Here is a 19,349-nt window from a genome sequence, read left to right on the forward strand (position 1 = left end):
AAGCAAAATGCTAACGTTATGCTATAAAACAAACTACAGCCGTATACAGCAGGGTCGCACGATTTCAAGATCGATATTCAAAAATACAGATTCAAAATTGTACAAGTTGAAGTGTTTGTTTTAACAGTTCTCAAGGGGGCAGCCGCAGGTACTTGCTTTCAAGCAGAACAGGGGCAAACAAACTTAGCGGGAGTGTTTACATGTTCGACAACTTCTGTAGTCCTATTCAGCCACTTGTTAACAACCATCGTTTTTCAGACACGTAAACTCTTCAAAAATCACCAGTGGGGTCACTGCTGATGTATTTAATTTTGTAGAACAACACGTGATCCGTCTCTTACATTTGTGTCAACCACAGACCTTATTTCGAGCTATTTTCCAAAATCCTTTGGAGAAATCCCATGAGCCGCTTTCACACCAAGTGCTTTGCCGTATTTAGTTCCCAGTACTTAGTCCCCAGTACTTAGTCCCCAGTACTTAGTCCCCCCAAACTCTTTAGTCCCTGGAACTGTCCTGTAGATCGCGTTCACACCGGAATAAGTCCCTGAGGGAGGATTACGCAAATGAAGCCGCTGACGTCACTTCTTCTTCTTCTGCTTTGGGTTTACTGGCAGGCCGCAAACAACTTCATGGCGTATACTGCCACCCGAAGTCCCCCGGAGTTGGGGACTGGCTCCAGTAGAAGCTGCTGGGTAGCGTCTTCCGAGTAAATCGCCACAAGCGCTGACACCTCCTCACCACCCCACCGCTCCCATGTTTTCTTTTGTGTTGCTATAAGTTAGTCTCTCTCCGTTGGTGAGCTGGGCTAATGCTAATGCTAATAATGCTAATGCGAGCAAATAAAATGGCGGCTTCACAAAACCTTTCGAAGTTTTACGGCGTGTGGTTTGCAATTTGCCCAGCCAACCCGAAATTGTTAGTCTGGCCGACACACCCACGAACCATTTCCTCCCCAGGAAAGTACCCCCTCTCTAGCAGGAACTATCTGGGGGTGAAAAGGTTTGCGCGAACTAGGTACTAGTTCCAGATCTTTTTGGTGTGAAATCAAAATCCCAAGAACTATCGGCCTAGTTCCTGGGAAAAGTAGTCCAGTGTGAAAGCGCCTATTGACTTTGAGATGAGGGAACCAGTAGTGGTAAAATTCTAACTCACTTCTGGGTTTTAGGACTCGTCACTGCACCACTCTATAATGTATGATGATTACAGCATGAGTAAACATATGCAAAAGGTAACAGGTTGTGTATATCAGCATCTGATTAAGTGAAACTAGAACAAACCTGTGATGATTATAAAGAAAAATAATCCTCATGCAAGGTTTTTGTCCATAAAACTTTGGCTGTAGAGATGTTCCATGTGAAAGTTGCCAAAAGTAGACCTTCACCTATCCAACAGTGATTATCCTGTGACCTGACCTCCCAGGGCTTGTGTGGTATCATTAGCACCCAGTAAGCAGTAATTAATGAACCCTGTTCTACTTTATTAGGACTGTCAGCAACAAGGCACGGAGCAATTAGTACAAGCATGCTATTTCCATGAATTACCACAAGTGCAGAACATTTAAGAAGCTATCAAAGGTCAGACTCATTATGGAGGACAGTATTTAGTGTCAGCTCCATTGTCTGCTGCTTATTGCTCAAGATGAATTTTCTCTGTCAGGACAAACAAAGATATTAAAGTATTTGTATAGAGACTGGGGCATCTATGGTAAAAAATAAAACAAGTTCAGAGATACAAGGATAAAGTATTGTCCTTGTACAATACAGGGCCATGAAGTCAGTGGTTCTTAATTTTCCATGAGAAATACAGATACATTTTACTGTTATTTTTTCAAGAGGTTTTGGATGTGTGAAGTTCTGATGAAACTTATTCTACCCCAGTTCCATTGATGTAGACAGTCATATTTATCCTCTCCCCTTCTTTTTCTAAAATCAATCAAACTCAAACTATAAGCCACAAGTGGCAATACGTATTCAATCATATTATGTTAACTTAAATTATTTAAGCAACTGTTAAACCCTAATTGTGTGATAAGAGTTCACAACAGATGGTGACGATAAACAGAAAGATGGACAGACCAATAATGTTTTACTCACATTATCCCTGGAAAATATCTGGATTTTCCTTTCACACATGTACCACACAACAGGAGATTGTTTTAATGTCAGGTTCTCACATTGGGCCACTCCATGTAATGTTTATATTACATAGAAGCCATGCATGTGTAACAGGTGCTTAGGATTCCTAAAATGTATTCGGACTGGTGGTGACCTTGCTGTCACAGGTATTGCCATTTAGACAACAATTTTTTTCATAACAATGGACACTAAACTTTGACTTCTACTTACAATGAGGTTATTCAATCTTTGACTTCAGAGTGGTACTTCTACTTATAGCCTGTGTAACTTCATTATCCTGAGCTAATGTGCTGGTGGTCAGGGTGTGTTAGTGAATAAGGAAAATGGGGCAGTTCAAAGAAAATTGTGGAATGACAATATACTAAAGTATCCTTCTGCTTTTCAACATTGGATCTTGTCGTTTACCTCAGTCTGAATTGTAAATACTGTGAGAATAAATCCAGTGGAATTATTATTATTATTTTTTAATATATATATAAAATAGACCTTAACAAGCTGTTTTTGAAGTAGGGAGGTGGCCATGGGGGCCTATAGTTACAGGTAAAGTGGGGGTTCAAGATTAGTGACAGTCAAGACTAGATTTGTGTGCATATCTAACCACCCTAAAAAATACTGGGTTATTTTATCTACCCAAACGGCTGGGCCATATTTAGATTGCATAATGCAATGTGTTCTAACAAAATAATAATTGTGTGCATGAAAACCATGGATTCTACTCTCTTCTTTTAGTATTGGATAATGTAAGAGCACATTGACTTGTATATTCATCCAAAAAATATCCTTTTATCCATAAAGGCTATATCTTTTTATTGCCTACTATACTATACAGGTGCATGAAATGTTTAGATGTCCTATACAAATAATGTTCAATACTTAAATGTTGAGCATCTGTGGGAAGTAGAATAGCTGAGGTCTATCATATTCCCCTTTGAATATCTTGGATATTTTCCCAGTGTCAGCCTGCACTCCTCTCCTCACCCTGAGGACGTTTCGCTGTGACAGGCGGCGCGGCTGAGCAGCAGCTCTAATGGGCTCTCAGTTGGTTTTGTCCTGCTGAGAGTTTCTCCACAGGGTTGCTCATATAGCCCTCACACTGACAGGGATATGCCCCCCCCCTCCTTCCGACCCACCATGATAAATAGAGGTTTGCCACTGCATTTGGCTTGTATGCACGTCTCTAAGTTTCAGGAGACACAAGCAGACACATTCTTAACCTTTAGGTGAAGTTTAGCAAAGCTGGAGATACACAACATTCCATTTCATTTATAAACGTATATTCAAATGACTGAAATTATATATTTTACAGATACACGAATAAATAAAGAACCCCCTGGTGAAAATCATTAAATGGGCACTGCAAACATTTTTATTTAGAAAGTTCCATTCTATAAAACCTGCACAGTGAATGGAAAAGAAAAGTTATCTGAGTGATTTATTGATAGCTGACCTGCTATAGACATAGATCTGTGTTAGACACAGCCAATCAAGTTGAGCATAATCACTTCAAACATTTGGGGTAGAATAGATCGGTCCAATGATAAGTGAGGCCCTGAGCTAGGGTCAGAGGTCAAGGGTCAGCAGGACGGCTAGGACCGAGCTGGGAACCTGTGCCTGTTCAGAGATCTGTCCTTTACACGGCTGCTTCTGTAAACAAAGCACTATACAAATAAAAGTTATACATGTGATACCAATAAAATGCTGTCAAAAATGAGCTACGGTTCATTACATTGGGTAAATGGAGCAGTCTATAATTTAGTACTGCACAGATCGTTGGCATGTATAGCTAACATCTAACAGTCAGGGCATATCAGCAGTGTGCAAACACTAAATGGTTAAAATGAATGCACTGCATATCCTTTCACAGATTACAACATGGCATTGTACTAAGGGAAGTATTCAAATTGAGATACAGCATGTGTGTAATGTGAAGGGCGTCACTTGTAGTGATGCACCCTGAGAAATATTAATCAACTATACATGCATATATTTTGGTTCACAACTTTTCTATAATACAAACCAGTTATTTGCTAGCCATACAGCATCAACCACACAAGAGATAGAGTAAGCAACTAGCTGGTTAACATATGTGTAGCAAGCTAGAAGCAATCTAGCTAAAAGAAAATAACAGAGCAAAAGGGAGAGTGAATTTTGGACTTATATTTATTGACACGTAACAACTCCTCATAAATGCAAACTTGTGTTATGCTGTGCATGTGTGACAGTTATTTTTGATTTGATGATGCTCTCTGTCTGCTGGATGTGTGAACAGTTTGTTTAAACTTAAGCCTTGTTAGCTTTATAAACACATGTGTTTTTGCTTGTTTCACTGCTGCGAAGTGGACAAAATATATGAATTTAGTTTTTTTAAATACAGGGCACAATGTCAAGAATATTTATATATTTAGGTAAATCCCCCTCACATTAAATGTTCCAGTAGAAAAACAATCAAACCAAGTTAAATCAGGGTTTATCAGAACAATTTAAGATTAATTTCTAATACTTTAATATTTCCTTGACGATAACATTACATTTTGTAAAGTTGCCTTTTAGTGATTTTATATTTAAAGCCATTTTAACGCTTATCCGTAATCAATTTGAAATGACAAATGAATATAAACACATTTGAACACCAACCGTAACATCTGATGTGTTGGGCAATATATCATTGTCAGTGTTGGAGTGACGATAGCAAGTGTGCAGCATGTTGAATCAAATGATAGCCCAAGCCATTTGTTGATCCTCCCACCTCAGCCTCGTGTGTTGCCATGGAAACTCTGTGTACTGGTATCACGAGCTGACTAGTCAACTGACCCAATAAAGGAAAAACAGTCCAGTGCACCGCACATACGGCACTATGTGTGCCGCTGTCAACAACAACAGCAAACAGTTCACTGGGTGTGAATGAGACGACACTGGCAATAAGACTGGAACATGTAGAGGAGGAAACAGATGGGCATTAAGGTCTAATGGGTTGCATTAGTGCAAGTGTTTTTCATGCTGCCTGTCACAGCTACAATGTTACATCCTGTTAAGGATAAAGAGAGTCCAGCAGGAAGTCAGAAGAAACAACTGATCATCATTATTCAAAACATATGTTGAACACGAGAAACACTCCCTTTTGCATTTAGTAACGCAGCTCCATGTTTATACCTGCATACACAAATCCTACTGTTCTGTAAGATTATAACATTTGCATCAACTTTCTGTTGAAATTAATGTCAAAGCTGAGCCCACATTAGCTTGCCTTTTTCACATAGAGTGCTGCATAGATGATGTTTTTTAGTAGGCAGACCCAGAAGTTAGCATTGCATGGGCTCCCTTGATAAAAAGCAATACGTTTTTTTCAGTGGATTTCAACATTTTGCACACAAAAAAAGCTCTGTGTCAAACAAACGTTTATAATACTCACGCATATTGTTCAACAGGACAATTTCCACAAATTAACACCACTTTTATAATAGCTGAAGTGTAAATTAAATTGCCGAACGTAAAAAGCTAATATTAGGCTATAAACAAAATAAATCAGTTGCATGGCTGCACATCACCACAGCTAAGATAAAGTTGGATGCAGTTAATATGCAGTTAAATTTGACGGACACTATGCATAGTTGCAATAGGGAAAGTGCAATATTGATTGTGTATGAATACAGTAGGGAACGTGCAATATTTGATTTATGTATAATACAATAGGGAAAAGTGCAATATTTGATTATGTATGTGCAATAGGGAAAGTGCTGTACCTGTATGTTTCTTGTTTGTTTCTTTGCCATGTGATATGTGATCTCTGTTCTGTATCTATGACTGATTGACCTGAATGTTTTATGTTTATTTTCTCGATGCCCAAGACACATTTCTCCTAAGGGAGACAATAAAGCTCTATCTATCTTTCTATAATAGTATCATTTTTTATAACTCGTCTTGGACATTCACCAAAAAATGTTGTGATTTAAGAATATTCTGTAACATTTGCAATAGTAAATGGTAATGGCTGATTTGTGTATTACATTTTGCAGCAAAATATGAGCTAGGGTAATATAGCAGAAACTGCACTACACTTCACTATTATATCCGTCCCCTTTTTTTTGTCTACACGGATCGAGAGAATTTGATGGATGGGAAATAGTTTAGTGTTTATCTGGTACAAAGTGTAACGGTGTAGTTTGTAAAAAGAGAGGTTGTGGAAGGGAAAATAAATGAAATGGCTTTTAACACTGCTGCAGGAACACTGCTGCACGGCTGCTTAAGTACCACAGTTTAGACATAAGATAAGAGATAAGAAGACATTTATTGATCCCAATTTGGGAAATGTTTGCGTAGAGATGAAAGGTACTGTATATATTCAGTACCTTTCATCTCTCTTCAGGCAGACATAAGTCTAAATAATCAAATCTTGTGTAGATTTACACTTAACACGCATCCCTCTAATTTTCACTGTGCTGGGTCTTGTAAAACCTGCTTGTCCCAGAGAGACCCCCCCTCCCCCACCACCGGTCTTGTGCAGGCCGCTGGTCCTTGGCCAGTGTTTGTGAAAGGGCCGCAAACGGCCCCGCACCATGGCAAATGAGGCGCGTGACTCTTCAGACCAAACACGGGATTAGCCGGTAATGATCTGGCAAATGGTTTTGAAATAATAATTATCCGCCCCTGTGCTGGATCTACACAAAGAGAGGGAGAGATAGCTGGGGACAGAAAAAAAGGAGACAAATTAATAAAATGTAGCACTATTAAAACCAACAAACATGACACACTTATCACACTGGCAGAGCATTTCCTTCCAATGTGTAACATGTATTTTAAAATATAGCTCTCTGTGTGCAATGTCTATCAGTAAGGACATATCTTAGAGTAGGCTCATCTGTGCCGTTGTTGTCATGCTATGGAGGACAACACCTCTATGTAAACTATGAAGGCACTGAATTAGTGTTGTGGATCTGTGACATTAAGCTTTTGAATCTCTGAATCTGTGCTGCCATCTGCAGGAGGAACATGTTGCAGTGCATGCTGAAGTTCCATCTGAACATCACTGATCCTTGATGGCATCAGTGCACTACACAATAATGCACAATACAACTTGTACAATTACTTTTTGCCAGAAAGCAACTAGAAAATATAAATAAAGACTACTTTATATCTTAAGAATTTCAAATAAAACTTAAGAATTTCAAATAAAACGTACGTTTTAAGAATGTTAGAGGCCAACGATTAAGTTCCTGCTTAACTGATGAAAACGGTCCTTTAAAATTGTGTATAACCAAAACATATTTAAATATGCTCGTGAAATCATGCTCGTTGAGTTAATGACAAGCTAACAAAAATGTTTATGTTATGTTATAGGGTTATTAACCTACAGTAAATACTGCTCACAAATGGAATAAATAATAGTATGAGCTGAATTGTATATATCTGAAGCTGCTCTACTTTCAATAAAAAGTGATTCTGCCAAGGATGAATTAATTAATTCATGGCACTTTCTATATTTTCATACGGTTCACCGGAGTGTCTCTGCGACCGTCTGACAGTCTCTGTATATGACAAGCACAGATCAGTGGTCATTCTGACTCGCTAATAATACCTGTCTGCTTGTGATGGCCACAGCCACACAGACTACACTGCATCCTCATCTTCAGTAGTTTTGCTTCAGTGCAGCTACAATAAGACATGCCAATTAACACCACACATTTGCTTTAAATGGTAAACTCTTTATTTGATTGTAATTTGACATTACTTCAAACATTTTAGCACAGCTAACACAAGTATTTGTTTGTATTAATTACTTTCTTTGTCTCTTGAGTTACCATGTCCATTGGGGGAAGTTACTTCCTGGTTCAGCAAAGGGCAATGCCGAGAGCTGAGGACTCATAAATACTGCAAGTAGCCAATTGGGACAGATTGGGACAAACCACCTGCTTCCATGTCAAAGGGGGGATTTGGGTTTTGTCAGTGTCCTTTGTGTATGATGTGACTATTAATTATCCCTTGGGTTCAACTTGGTTTGGCCAAGCCACTATATAGGTTCCTTGGTTTTTCATTGTGGGAGGTCAGTTTTGTTGAGTTAACATCTGTTATGTTTCTTTGGGGTATTTTCTGTTGACCTCTTTTATAGGCCTAGTTATTGTATGATGTTTTTTGTGGACTTTTGCGTAAATAAAAATCCTAGTTTATTCAAACCTGTCCTGTTGCCTTACTTGCTTGGTCCCTGACAATTGTTGGCAGTGGTGGAATCATTCAGTGGAGGACACAGTTTTTTTTTTCACTTTCTTTAAAAAAAAAAAAAAAGATGCAGCGTGGAGGGAGAATTACAAGGAAACCGGGAGGACCGACAAGCCTTTCAAATGTCCAGGAGAAGTAAGCCGATAGTGAAAAGGAGGACAATGAAGCCTCTGGAGTGGTAGAAAGCACTGAGGGTGAAGGTAAGGAGCCATCCATGTCGGACCTGGTGGCCCTGCTTCAGGCTCATATGGGGCAGACGGAGGCTCAAGCGGCAAAGCAGAGCGAGATAACTACAAGACAGGAACAGCGTTTTGAAACAATGCAACAGCAGTTTCAGCTTTTGCAGTTAGAAGTTCAGGCCAGAACAACTCCAGTACCAGATTCTCTGTCCGCAGACCCTGATCCATCAGAGTTGGAAGTCTTACCATCCACCAGCAACCATCCTCTGGTGCAAGCTGAGCTTTTTACCATGGCTGCCCATCCCAACCTTGCAGGTCAGTCTCGCACACACCATGAGCCCATGGAAAGATTAACGGACAATTATGACATTGAACACTTTCTGATTACATTTGAACGGATTGCTATAGCATGCCGGTGGCCGAAAGCAGATTGGGTTTTTCGCTTGTTACCATTGCTTACTGGCAAAGCTAGAGGTGCATATGGACATTGATGATTCCCTTGACTATGACCAAGTAAAATCTGCTGCTCTTTCTAAGTATGACATCAACCCTGAGACCTACAGGCAAAGATTTTGTTCCTTGGAGTTTAACCCTGACGAGAGCCCCAAGGAGTTGTATGTAAGACTCAAGGGACTTTATGGGAAATGGATCCAACCAAAAGGTAAAGCCATACATGAAATTGGAGAAATAATCATACTAGAGCAATATTTGAGAATGTTGTCCCCTGAGCTTCAAGTCTGGATCCGAGAGCGTGACCCAGGATCGGCGATGGAGGCTGCTGGACTGGCTGATGTCTTTGTTGCTGCCCGTAATAAAGGACAACAATGGAGCTATAACTCATGGAGTTCAAAGGATCGACACAAACCGGCTCGACAGTACGATCAGGAGGCACCCTCCGGTGTGGGTAAGCCTCCCATGTGGGAAAAGCAGTCAGCTAGCGGCCCATTTAAACCTCTTGGTAAAAAGCCAATTTGTTATCTCTGTGGAATAGAAGGCCATATAAAACCTATGTGCCCCCAAAATACAGCCAAAATGACAAAAATGTGCTTTGTGCCTCGCCCTCATATTGAGCATGTGCGTAAGGATGACCAGTCGATTAAGATGACGCTCATAGAAGTAAATGGACAGATTATCAAGGCCTTGCTGGATTCTGGGAGTAGTCAGACTCTTCTACACCGGAAGTTTGTACCACCCAACATTAATAGCACAACAGACACGATCCCAATCTGTTGTGTGCATGGAGATGAGAAAAGCTATTCAACAGCTGACATGTATATAAAAGTAGAGGGTCAAACTTACCTCTTGAACATTGGGGTTGTTGATAAATTGCCTAATCCAGCGGTGCTGGGGCGAGATCTTCCTGTGCTTTTTGATTTGTTGGAGGGGAAGCAAAGCCAAAAATGTAATGTTGTAGTTACTAGAGGACAGGCAAAATCACCAAATGAGCACTATGAGACTCTAATGGCGCGTTTCCACTGCAGCGCGGAGCCCGGCCTTGCTTGGCCTCGTTAGGCCTTGTTAGGACCGGCTCGCTTTATGGCGCGTTTCCATTACAGTTTAGGAACTGGGGTAATATCTATAGTAACGCAGTGTATAGGCGGAGCGATCGGCTTTTTGGCGGGCGGAGCGACGCTGCTTAAAACTGCTGTGACGTAATCTTCAATGCGACACAACAAACACAACAATGGAGGATGTGGAAGCGATCGTTTGCTTGTTTTTGCTGTGTGGCTTCTTATCACAACAAAGAGGCGGCTTATAGCAAGACGAGGTATAGAAGAAGCTGACGTGGGAGTTTTGGCAGTCCTACAACGCCGCAGAGACTACAGGACGACTCGAATCACTACTACTTCTTATTCTTCTTCTTCTTCTAGACTACAAAGCTACTTGGTAAGCTAACGTTCGCTAACTAGCAATGTGTCTAGGCTCACGCTCCCTATACGACCAAAGTGTTTCAAGTATTTAATTAATTGTAGCTACCACTTATACGTATTAAAATATGTATGCTTTTGTTTGTGTATCTCAGAAGAGGAGGAGGGCAGGGACATACGAGAGAGTATGATGAACTACCTGAATACCTAGAATGTATAATGTAATACCTAAATATTCATTGTATTGAACATAAATAAATTTCTTTTTTTCACATACATGTGTTTGTCAAATGATTTAACCAAAAATATGTTATCAGAATTGACTATTTAGTAAATATTTGAATTTCAAGCACCAGTACTTACTGCCCCATAATAATAATAATCTAATGAATTAAGCAAATATCTAAGCAAACTATAAACATAAATACAAAAGTGCAAAACTATATTCATAAATGCAAGTGTAAAAAATGGTAAACATGGATTGAGGCTAAAGTATCCACAGCATAAAAAATAATATACGATTATTATGATGGTTTGTCTGAAAGACACAGCCTCAAGGTTCAAGGTTTTTTATTTTGTCATACGAACATAGCTACAGTGTAGTTATGACAATGAAAATCTTAGGTCACAGGCTCCTCCAACTGTGCAACACAATAACAGAAACAGAAATATAGTGCAAGTAAATATTAAGCGCTGTGCACCGCTCTCTTTGTATAGGTTTTTTCTTTTGTTCTCTTTGAAATATATAAGCAATGTGTTGAGTCTAGCACAACGAGGATCACAATTGAGAAATGTTTACTACATGTATTATTTATTTATCATGTATTCTTAATACCATTACAAAATATGTAATGTTATGTTTTAGAGGAGGACCTCAAGCTAGCAAACTCAATTTCAAACAGTATGCAGAGTTGTCCTGCAAAAGAGTTAACATGTATTATTTAACCAAGTATTTATTCTCTTATTTGCTTTAATTGCAACAGATGATAAAGGTTTCACTGTGATAAGTATTCTCTTAAATCCATAAACCCCTGTACAGTGCTTTGTGGACGATGATGGTATTTATATTTCTGACTGCAGAGGGATGCCTAGATGATGCCATCTTTCTGTATGATCGCTGTTGGGAGCAATTATTTATCAACAAGCGATAAGTCAAAGAAGTACTTTATTGATCCCAATTTGGGAAGTGTTTTGTTGCAGCAGCATAAAAAGGCACGACATTGTACAATACAAATAATTTTTTTTTTAAATGTTGTATTTCAGCAGCATAAAAAGACATGGCATTGCTTGTAAAAATAAACATTTTAAAGATAAAAAATAAACAAGAAAGTACAAATGTAAATAAACAATATAATCTCAGTCAGAGGTTATTCGTTGTATCACAGAGGCGGAGGAGACGGGGCACGCCAGCTGCCCATTCCCCCTAGCACCTGGCCAAGAGTGCGCAGGAAGGCTAAATTAAAAAGGTCTCTGCTTGAGCGATCTCCTCCCTTCTCAAGGCTGCTTCCAACTCCCTCGCCTCCCCCAAGGTCCGGTTCAAGTGCTGATCCTGCTGGGTCCGGTCTTCCTTCTGCTGGACCAGGTGCCGTTCCTGCTGGGCCAGATCCTCTCCCCCTCGTTTACTCTTGCCTGGGTGACAAGATTATTATAGCAATAAGAATTATCAATAAGAATGAAAAACACAGGACAGGTACAGGTCACACAAGGATATAAGAATAAAATGTATAAACTAGGGCCTGGACTTTAACGCGTTAATTAAGATTAATTAATTACACAAAAATTAACGCATTTTAATCGCACTTATTTTTGCACCGCGGAACGTTTCTCACTGGATGAGTTTCAGGGGTACCGATTATACTGGAGCACCAACTAACGTTCATGACTTCAGACAACAACAAACCACAGTGAACAACAGTCAAACATGAACGAAGAAGCTGATGAGACCGCTTTGGTTGGCCCCGTGGATGGGACATTTTGTTTTAAAAAACGGACGGATGGAAGCATCGATAAGAGCACGGTTGTTTGCTAATTATGCAAAAATGAATTTGCATATCACCGTAGCACATCAAGGCTCAAGTATCACCTCAATGCAAAACATATAGCAGCTAGCGTGGAAGCTAGCGTGGACATTAGCCCGACTCGGAGTACAAGGACCCACACCCAATTCGCGTTGATCAAACAGTGGCCTATGCAACAGACACATTTTATTTTTCATCAGGATATTGGAAGAATAGGAGGGATTGAGGTCAATCACTTGCACTTTTTTATTTTATTTTAAATGGTACACTTTATGTTGAACTATTTATTACGTTGTTGGTGCAACTGGCACTTTATGTTGAACTGTTTATTGTTTTGGCCAAGGTTATTGAGAGAGTTGGACTGAAATCAATTAGATTTTTTAAATCAACTGTTGGTAAATCAACAAAGTCTGTTATGGCCTCTGAAGCAACAGAGAGATGTTTTCTAATAGTCAGGGTTTCCAATGTTCTGAATGTACTTGAAAGTATTGTGTTTTACTTAAAAAACAAAGTGTTATAGTTTACAGAAGGTCTACCTACCTATAGGCTACCTGAATCTCTGAAATGTACTATATTCCTAAATATGCTATTGCTACACTTTATGGCAACAATTGCACTTTTCTGTTGGTCTTTGTTAAGTACCACCTTGAAAAAAATAAACAATGTTTTGTTGCTTAAGCTTATGTATTCAGTCATTATTCAATGGTATACTAAAATCCATGTGAAAAAAATTGCTCCTCACTGTTCTCAGGTCAAATATGTATATGTGATTAAAAATGCGATTAATTGCGATTAATTAATTACAAAGCCTGTAATTAATTAGATAAATTTTTTTAATCGAGTCCCGGCCCTAGTATAAACAGAACAACAGTAAGGATGAACTAAAGAAAGTTCTGGCCCTAGATGTTTACAATGATTGTGAATTTCCAGCCTGTTGATAATGAATATAAATATATGTATATGATAGAAAGTCACACACAATTGTACTAGCTGCTTACTTTACTTGTCACAGAGCGTTCCCACACAGTGGTATAGCTTATTTTACTTACTGACTATGGATGAGGTTGGGTTCAGAATTCCAGGAAAGACAGACGACTTCTAAGTTTAACTATTTATTGTAAAGAGAGCAAAATATATATATCACTTGGCCAAGGACTCATCACGTCTTTGGGAATCACAGGCAGCAAAGCTGTAATCTGTAACCACCAAATCCGTCAAGAGCCTGGAACCTCGTGTGACAATACATTTGATTACACAGGGCGTTGCCCGTACATTTATGATTGGTCAAGACTAGCTGAAGAGATACCATGGTTTAGACTTGGTTCTCTTTGGATGGTGCGCAGACTCAGATAGAGTCTCTTGGCAACACGATCCTCCAATCAGCATTCGACCGGCCTGTGGAAGTCCCTCCCTACTCTGGCACCATCATGCTAATTAGTTTTCTCTAACGTTTCTTCAGATATAGTGGGAAACCATAATGTTGCTTCCTAGCTTTGCGGGGGAGCGCGGCTCCCATACAAAGTGAAGGCCGGTGCGATGTGCTGTTCTGACTACCTCTTTGTGTTCTCTCAGTCTCTGCACTCGACCTTGCTACTTTCAATATTGCAAGCTAAACACTTTCTTCTGACTATTTCCCTCGTTGGTATCTAACCCATCAGAACCTGGGGTTAGTGATTGTGTCTATTTATTCTATAGTCATAGCAATCTCATGAGCACAATAAGCATATCATGTAATAATAAGAATTAGGGCTGGGCGATATATCGATATTTAAGATATATCGATATATTTAAAAATAAGATATGGAATTAGACCATATCGCATATATCGATATAGTTCAAATTTGCGCTGTAATACTTGCTTCAGGCAAGCCGTTCCGTTGATAGGAACTCTCTGCACTGCTTCCCGCGCCCCAGCTCCGCCCCTCCCCTTTCATGCACAGAGGGGGAGGGGGAGGGACACTCCGGCACTCTTTAACAAACATGGAGAAGGCAACAACGTCTGCAGAGCGTACGGAGGATAGCCCCTTGGTTGGTAAAAGAAAAAGCAGTGGCTCAATCATTTGGAGATGGTTCGGATACAAATTGTCAGACGAGCAACAAAACCAAGCTATATGTAGGGAGTGCCATAAGCACATTGCAGCCAGTGGTGGAAGCACTACGAATCTTTTTTATCACTTAAAAACGTGGCACAAAGTGCAATATGAAGAGTGTGTGAAACTGCGCGCTGCAGAAGCCACAGGCACAAGCCGTCCCCAACCCGATAAAGCTCCAGCCCCAAAACAAAGCTCACTGCAAGCTTCATTTTCCCGCTGTGTGCCGTATGAGAGGAAAAGCGACAAGTGGCGTTCAATAACAAAGGCGGTGTCCTTTCACATTGCCAAAGACATGGTCCCTGTTGCAACAGTGGAACAGGTCGGGTTCAAAGAGCTAATTAAAAAGCTGGACCCGCGATACGAGCTTCCCAGTCGCAACTATTTTGCACGAGAAGCACTGCCGCAAATGTATAATGAAGTCAGACAGAACGTTGAAGGCCGGCTCGCTAACGTCACCCATTTTGCGCTGACCAGCGATATGTGGTCAAGCAGGACGTGTGAGCCTTATATGAGCGTGACAGTTCACTTCATGCAAGACTGGGAGATGAAAACAGCTTGTCTCCAAACAAGTTATTTTCCCGACGATCACACCGGTGAGAATATAGCTGAGGCCCTGCAGGACTCAATCGCAAGCTGGAAACTTCAAGAAAAGCATCTGGTTGCTATAACAACCGACAACGGGAGCAACATCGTGAAAGCAGTTCAGCTGAACAAGTGGCTGAGGATGCAGTGCTTCGGTCACAGACTACACTTGGCTATCGGTGAGTGCAATGGAGTATATTTTCCCTTAAACAAAAAAATATTGAAATGTTAGTTTTTCCTCATTTTCCTTTGTGTGTCTGTCTGCAACTTTGTGTTTTATGCTGCTGTCTTGGTCAATGGCCAGGTCTCCGTTAAAAAAAATCATTCAGGCTAGGTTAAATAAATTAATAATAACTTAAAGTGCTAAAAGTAAGATCACTTACAATAGGCCTACAGGTAGATTTCAGAACCATATTTATTAGATTATTGGATAAGAATGAGGGATGCATTAATGTGTTTACCACTTTAATGTTACAGCTGGTAAAGGTGAGGTAATATGACTTTAAAATGCTGGTTAGCCTGTTGATATCATCAAGGTAATATTTAGCTATTATGATTTCTCTGGCCTGAAAGAGCACACTGCAAAGTGACTAAACGTAGGCCTAAACATTGTGGAGTTTTAGTGGAGTAGAAATATGAAGCAGCATTAAAATATAGCATAAATAACAACAACAAGAACAAAACATGAGTAAATGCACATGCAGTATAATCTAATTTATAAATTATACAAAAATAATAATACATACAAATCACTTACAGGATTAAAATTCAGAAAGTAACTGATTATAGGCTAATATTTGATATTTATGCCCATTTGATTAATAGTTCTTTATGATTTTGACAGGACATGGCTTGAATGACAAGCGCGTCACCCGGGCCATTTCTCTGTGCAAGAGAATTGTAAGCTGTTTTTCGTACAGCTGGAAGAAAAGGAGACAGCTTGCTGAAGTCCAGATTCAGCTGGGTCTGCCAAGTCACCAACTCATAACCGAGTCTGCCACACGCTGGGGATCAAAGCAGCAGATGATCCAGAGAGTCCTGGAGCAGGAGGGCGCACTGGCAAAAGTCCTGTCTGGTGACAACAAGACCAGGCATCTTATCCTTACCTGGCAGGACTTAGAGGTCCTAGAAGCAGTCCAAAAGGTCCTGAAACCTCTCCAGCACTTTACCAATGCTTTATCAGGTGAGGAATACGTCACTCTATCCTATGTGAAACCTGTGCTGCACCTTTTTAAAGAAAGTCTCCTGGCATGTGAAGAGGGTGACAGTGAGCTTTGCAAATCAATCAAGACCAGCATTGTTGAGTACCTCAACAGCAAGTATTCTGACCCAGCCACTACTGACCTATTGGAGATGGCTTCATTTGTGGATCCACGGTTCAGGGCCACCTACATCCCGAGTGAAAAAGTCGATGCATTGAAGCACAGAGCTGTCTTGGAGGTGGAGACACTACTGGCTGATCAGAGCAGCGGTCACCTGACGCCTGACCTACATGTGCCCACTGTGCCTGAGCCTGCAGATGGAGAAGCAGCAGGTGCACCAAAAGCTAAGAGGACACTGGCAAGCTTCTTCAAGCAGCGCACAGCCACCACCACTGCACCAACCAAGAGGGGCGCTATTGAAAATGAACTGTCAAGTTACTTGCAGTCAGCAAGTGTGGAGAGTGACACTGATCCACTCAAGTGGTGGAAGGAACATGCAGTTGTCTTTCCAGCTCTGAGCCACCTGGCTAAAAAGTATCTCTTGGTACCAGCTACCAGTTCACCCTCCGAAAGGGTTTTTAGCTGCAGTGGGAATATTGTGACCTCCCACAGAGCATCTCTGAAGCCGGATGCCGTGGACAGGCTAGTGTTTCTTGCACAAAACCTTTAGGCCTAAATGAAGGAGGACACGCTTGTCTTCTAATGTCTACCTCAAGACAGCACTACTGTTATCGAAGTCAAAAAAATAACATGTTTACTGAGTTTACAGTCTTTTTCTTGTGCAACTGGTTGAGAGAGTTCAGATAAGCTATTAAGTAAAAAAAAAAACAGGTAATCTCAAGCTGATGTTTAAACAAGTTTTTCTTAAACCGAGCACTTTATTTTGTTATCTCTTTATATATAAATGCTGCCCTCAGAAAAAGATTTACCTATTTTATTTTATAGGCTAATTTTATTTAAGATATTTTATTTATTTAAAAGTGCACCTTACGGAGCTTTGTTATACAGTGTTTATGTTTACATTTTATAGTGAGTTTTCAATAAAACTACTCGTATTTGGCTTTGACTTTGACTGAGCATTTCATTTCACAGCTCTCACTTTGCGGAAAAAATATCGGGATATATATCGTATATCGATATTCAACCTAAATATATCGGGATATGACTTTTGGTCCATATCGCCCAGCCCTAATAAGAATCAGTCTTGTAATGTTATATAAAAATAGACTCCACAAATCCCTCCTTTCACACCTTTTAATCTAATCTACGTCTATTTTTCTTTTTACTGCGTCTCTGGTGTAATTTATGAATCTCTGCTTGTTATAGTAGATATAGTTCAGCCCATCCACATCCTTGTTGATTGTGGGAGAGAGGAATATTACCTCAAGACCTGCTGATATCTGGTTTCTATCTGTAAACTCATCAGGAGGCACCCTAATGCTGTCTTTAGCTTAAAAACTAACTCCTGGGACCATTTAGTTCTGCTGTCTGTGGGGCGTTCTGCGAGTATGGTTGATTTAAGATTGAGTTAGAGCCCTTTGATTGTTCATTAGATATTCTAGTACCATTTCATACTTTCACATGTCAAACATGCTCTTTCATTTACACTTTTCGCTTTAAATCTCACATTCTCTTCATCTTAATCTTCTGTTTAAACCACATGTATGTCTTATCTCTGTAAATTATAAATGGTGTGCTTATTATTTCTAATGTTAATGTTTTCTAAATTAATTGCAGACCTCCTAATTGCCAGTGCAGCTTCAGAATCTTAATACTTGGACTGTGCCAACAAAATTAAACTTCAACATCTTTAGGTGAACTAAATAACATATTTCAATAGCTCTGAATTTCTGACAAGCATCTGTGTTATTCTTAAATCAAATCCTTGAAATCCTGTTTAAAATCTAAATATAATAATGAACTGCTAATGTTTCTGGTAAAGAAACACACTAATGTTAAGGAATCAAAAACAACTAGAATCATGATACTGTCAAAGTGAATGATTTCCCGGTGATACTGCTTCTACCTGTCAGTGCTTAGATATTATCAAGCTGAGAAAATGAATACAAAATTCCAACATAGTGTCATCAAATGTCTTTCTATTGTGAATTTAAATTGCCCTTGTGAAACTAGCCTTGTGTTCATTGCTATCCTCATAGTGACCTAAACAATAAAGTCTATGGCTTTTACTTCTAATTATTTACCAGGCTAGAGAAAGAATGTTGTCTAAATTAAATTCTGTCTCATTACATTACTATGTTTTAACTTAACTGTAATATGTTGGTTCTACATTTCAAACCCCACTTACTCTAATATCTGTTAAAAAATCCACATTACAAAATTGTTTCATTATCACAGGTCAACTTCTTTGGTATTCCCATTCTGGACTTACATCTCTCACAGTAGCCCCTTGGCCACTGCATCTGTGTTACCTGTTATAATTCAATAAATATTTAGAAACATGTCAACTTTCATCAAACAGTATCCTATAGACATGGAGCAGGTTAATTCTAAAACTGTCAATCAATGGTCAGATTGAACATCCGAGTTGGGGCGGCAGGTTTCTTTCAGTCCCTAAATGAAAAATGTAGATTGTGAATTTTACAGCCATGTTGATATAATACATTATACACACACTCCCCTTTTCACACATTAACTCATGTGTAACAAAATCCTGTATGGGAAGAAAATCTTCAGGTAACCATTGATTATAAGAAAATACCAAACATTTTTCACAAATGTACATACATTATTTTTCCACTTTAAATACTCCAGTGAAAAGAAGTGTTCCTCTCCATCTTTGAGTCCTAAAAGACACAGAATCTTCAGATTTTAGTTTGAGCTTCACATTTTGCAAACCGCCACTGCCTGTTGGAGTAAAATATCATCAAGTTGATTAGAAACGGGTTACATGTGCGGTTTTCCAATTTTGTGGAATTTTAGGAAACCTCTCATTTCCCACAGAGCCCCAGAATAATGTGTTAGTCCAAAAACATGCTAGTTAGTTATTGTTTTAAATCAGGGGTGGGGAACCTTTTTCCTCTCAAGGGCCATTTACATTT

The 19,349-nt window shown here is 39.6% G+C and overlaps 2 protein-coding genes and 1 long non-coding RNA gene across 3 annotated transcripts in view; 2 read left to right on the plus strand and 1 right to left on the minus strand.

Annotated features, from left to right (window-relative positions):
* The first annotated feature begins 8,033 nt into the window (after positions 1 to 8,033).
* Positions 8,034 to 10,666, plus strand: LOC307013813. Its single transcript, XR_013801076.1, has 2 exons — positions 8,034 to 10,411; positions 10,548 to 10,666. It is a non-coding gene; the product is annotated as an uncharacterized lncRNA (long non-coding RNA).
* Positions 10,667 to 11,471: 805 nt separating this feature from the next.
* LOC307046687 (uncharacterized protein) overlaps positions 11,472 to 19,349 on the minus strand; it is a 69,310-nt gene continuing 61,432 nt past the window's right edge. The window contains exon 2 of the transcript XR_013810172.1: positions 11,472 to 12,021. The gene's annotated coding sequence lies outside the window, so the exon portion shown is untranslated. The remainder of the gene's footprint in view (positions 12,022 to 19,349) is intronic.
* On the plus strand, positions 14,159 to 17,197 carry LOC307046686 (E3 SUMO-protein ligase ZBED1-like). The gene is made up of 2 exons (XM_079693189.1): positions 14,159 to 15,264; positions 15,930 to 17,197. The coding sequence occupies exons 1-2, from the start codon at positions 14,343 to 14,345 to the stop codon at positions 16,955 to 16,957; spliced, it is 1,950 nt and encodes a 649-aa protein (XP_079549315.1). The 5' UTR covers positions 14,159 to 14,342; the 3' UTR covers positions 16,958 to 17,197.

This window comes from Notothenia rossii, assembly GCF_949606895.1.
Source record: "Notothenia rossii genome assembly, chromosome: 7".
NCBI lineage: Eukaryota > Metazoa > Chordata > Actinopteri > Perciformes > Nototheniidae > Notothenia > Notothenia rossii.

Excerpts from the sequence above, each read along its gene's own strand:
- LOC307046686 (XM_079693189.1), top strand. The coding sequence starts at position 14,343 with ATGCACAGAGGGGGAGGGGGAGGGACACTCCGGCACTCTTTAACAAAC. Across the intron at positions 15,265-15,929 it reads CAGACTACACTTGGCTATCG|GACATGGCTTGAATGACAAG; the intron begins GTGAGTGCAATG and ends TGATTTTGACAG.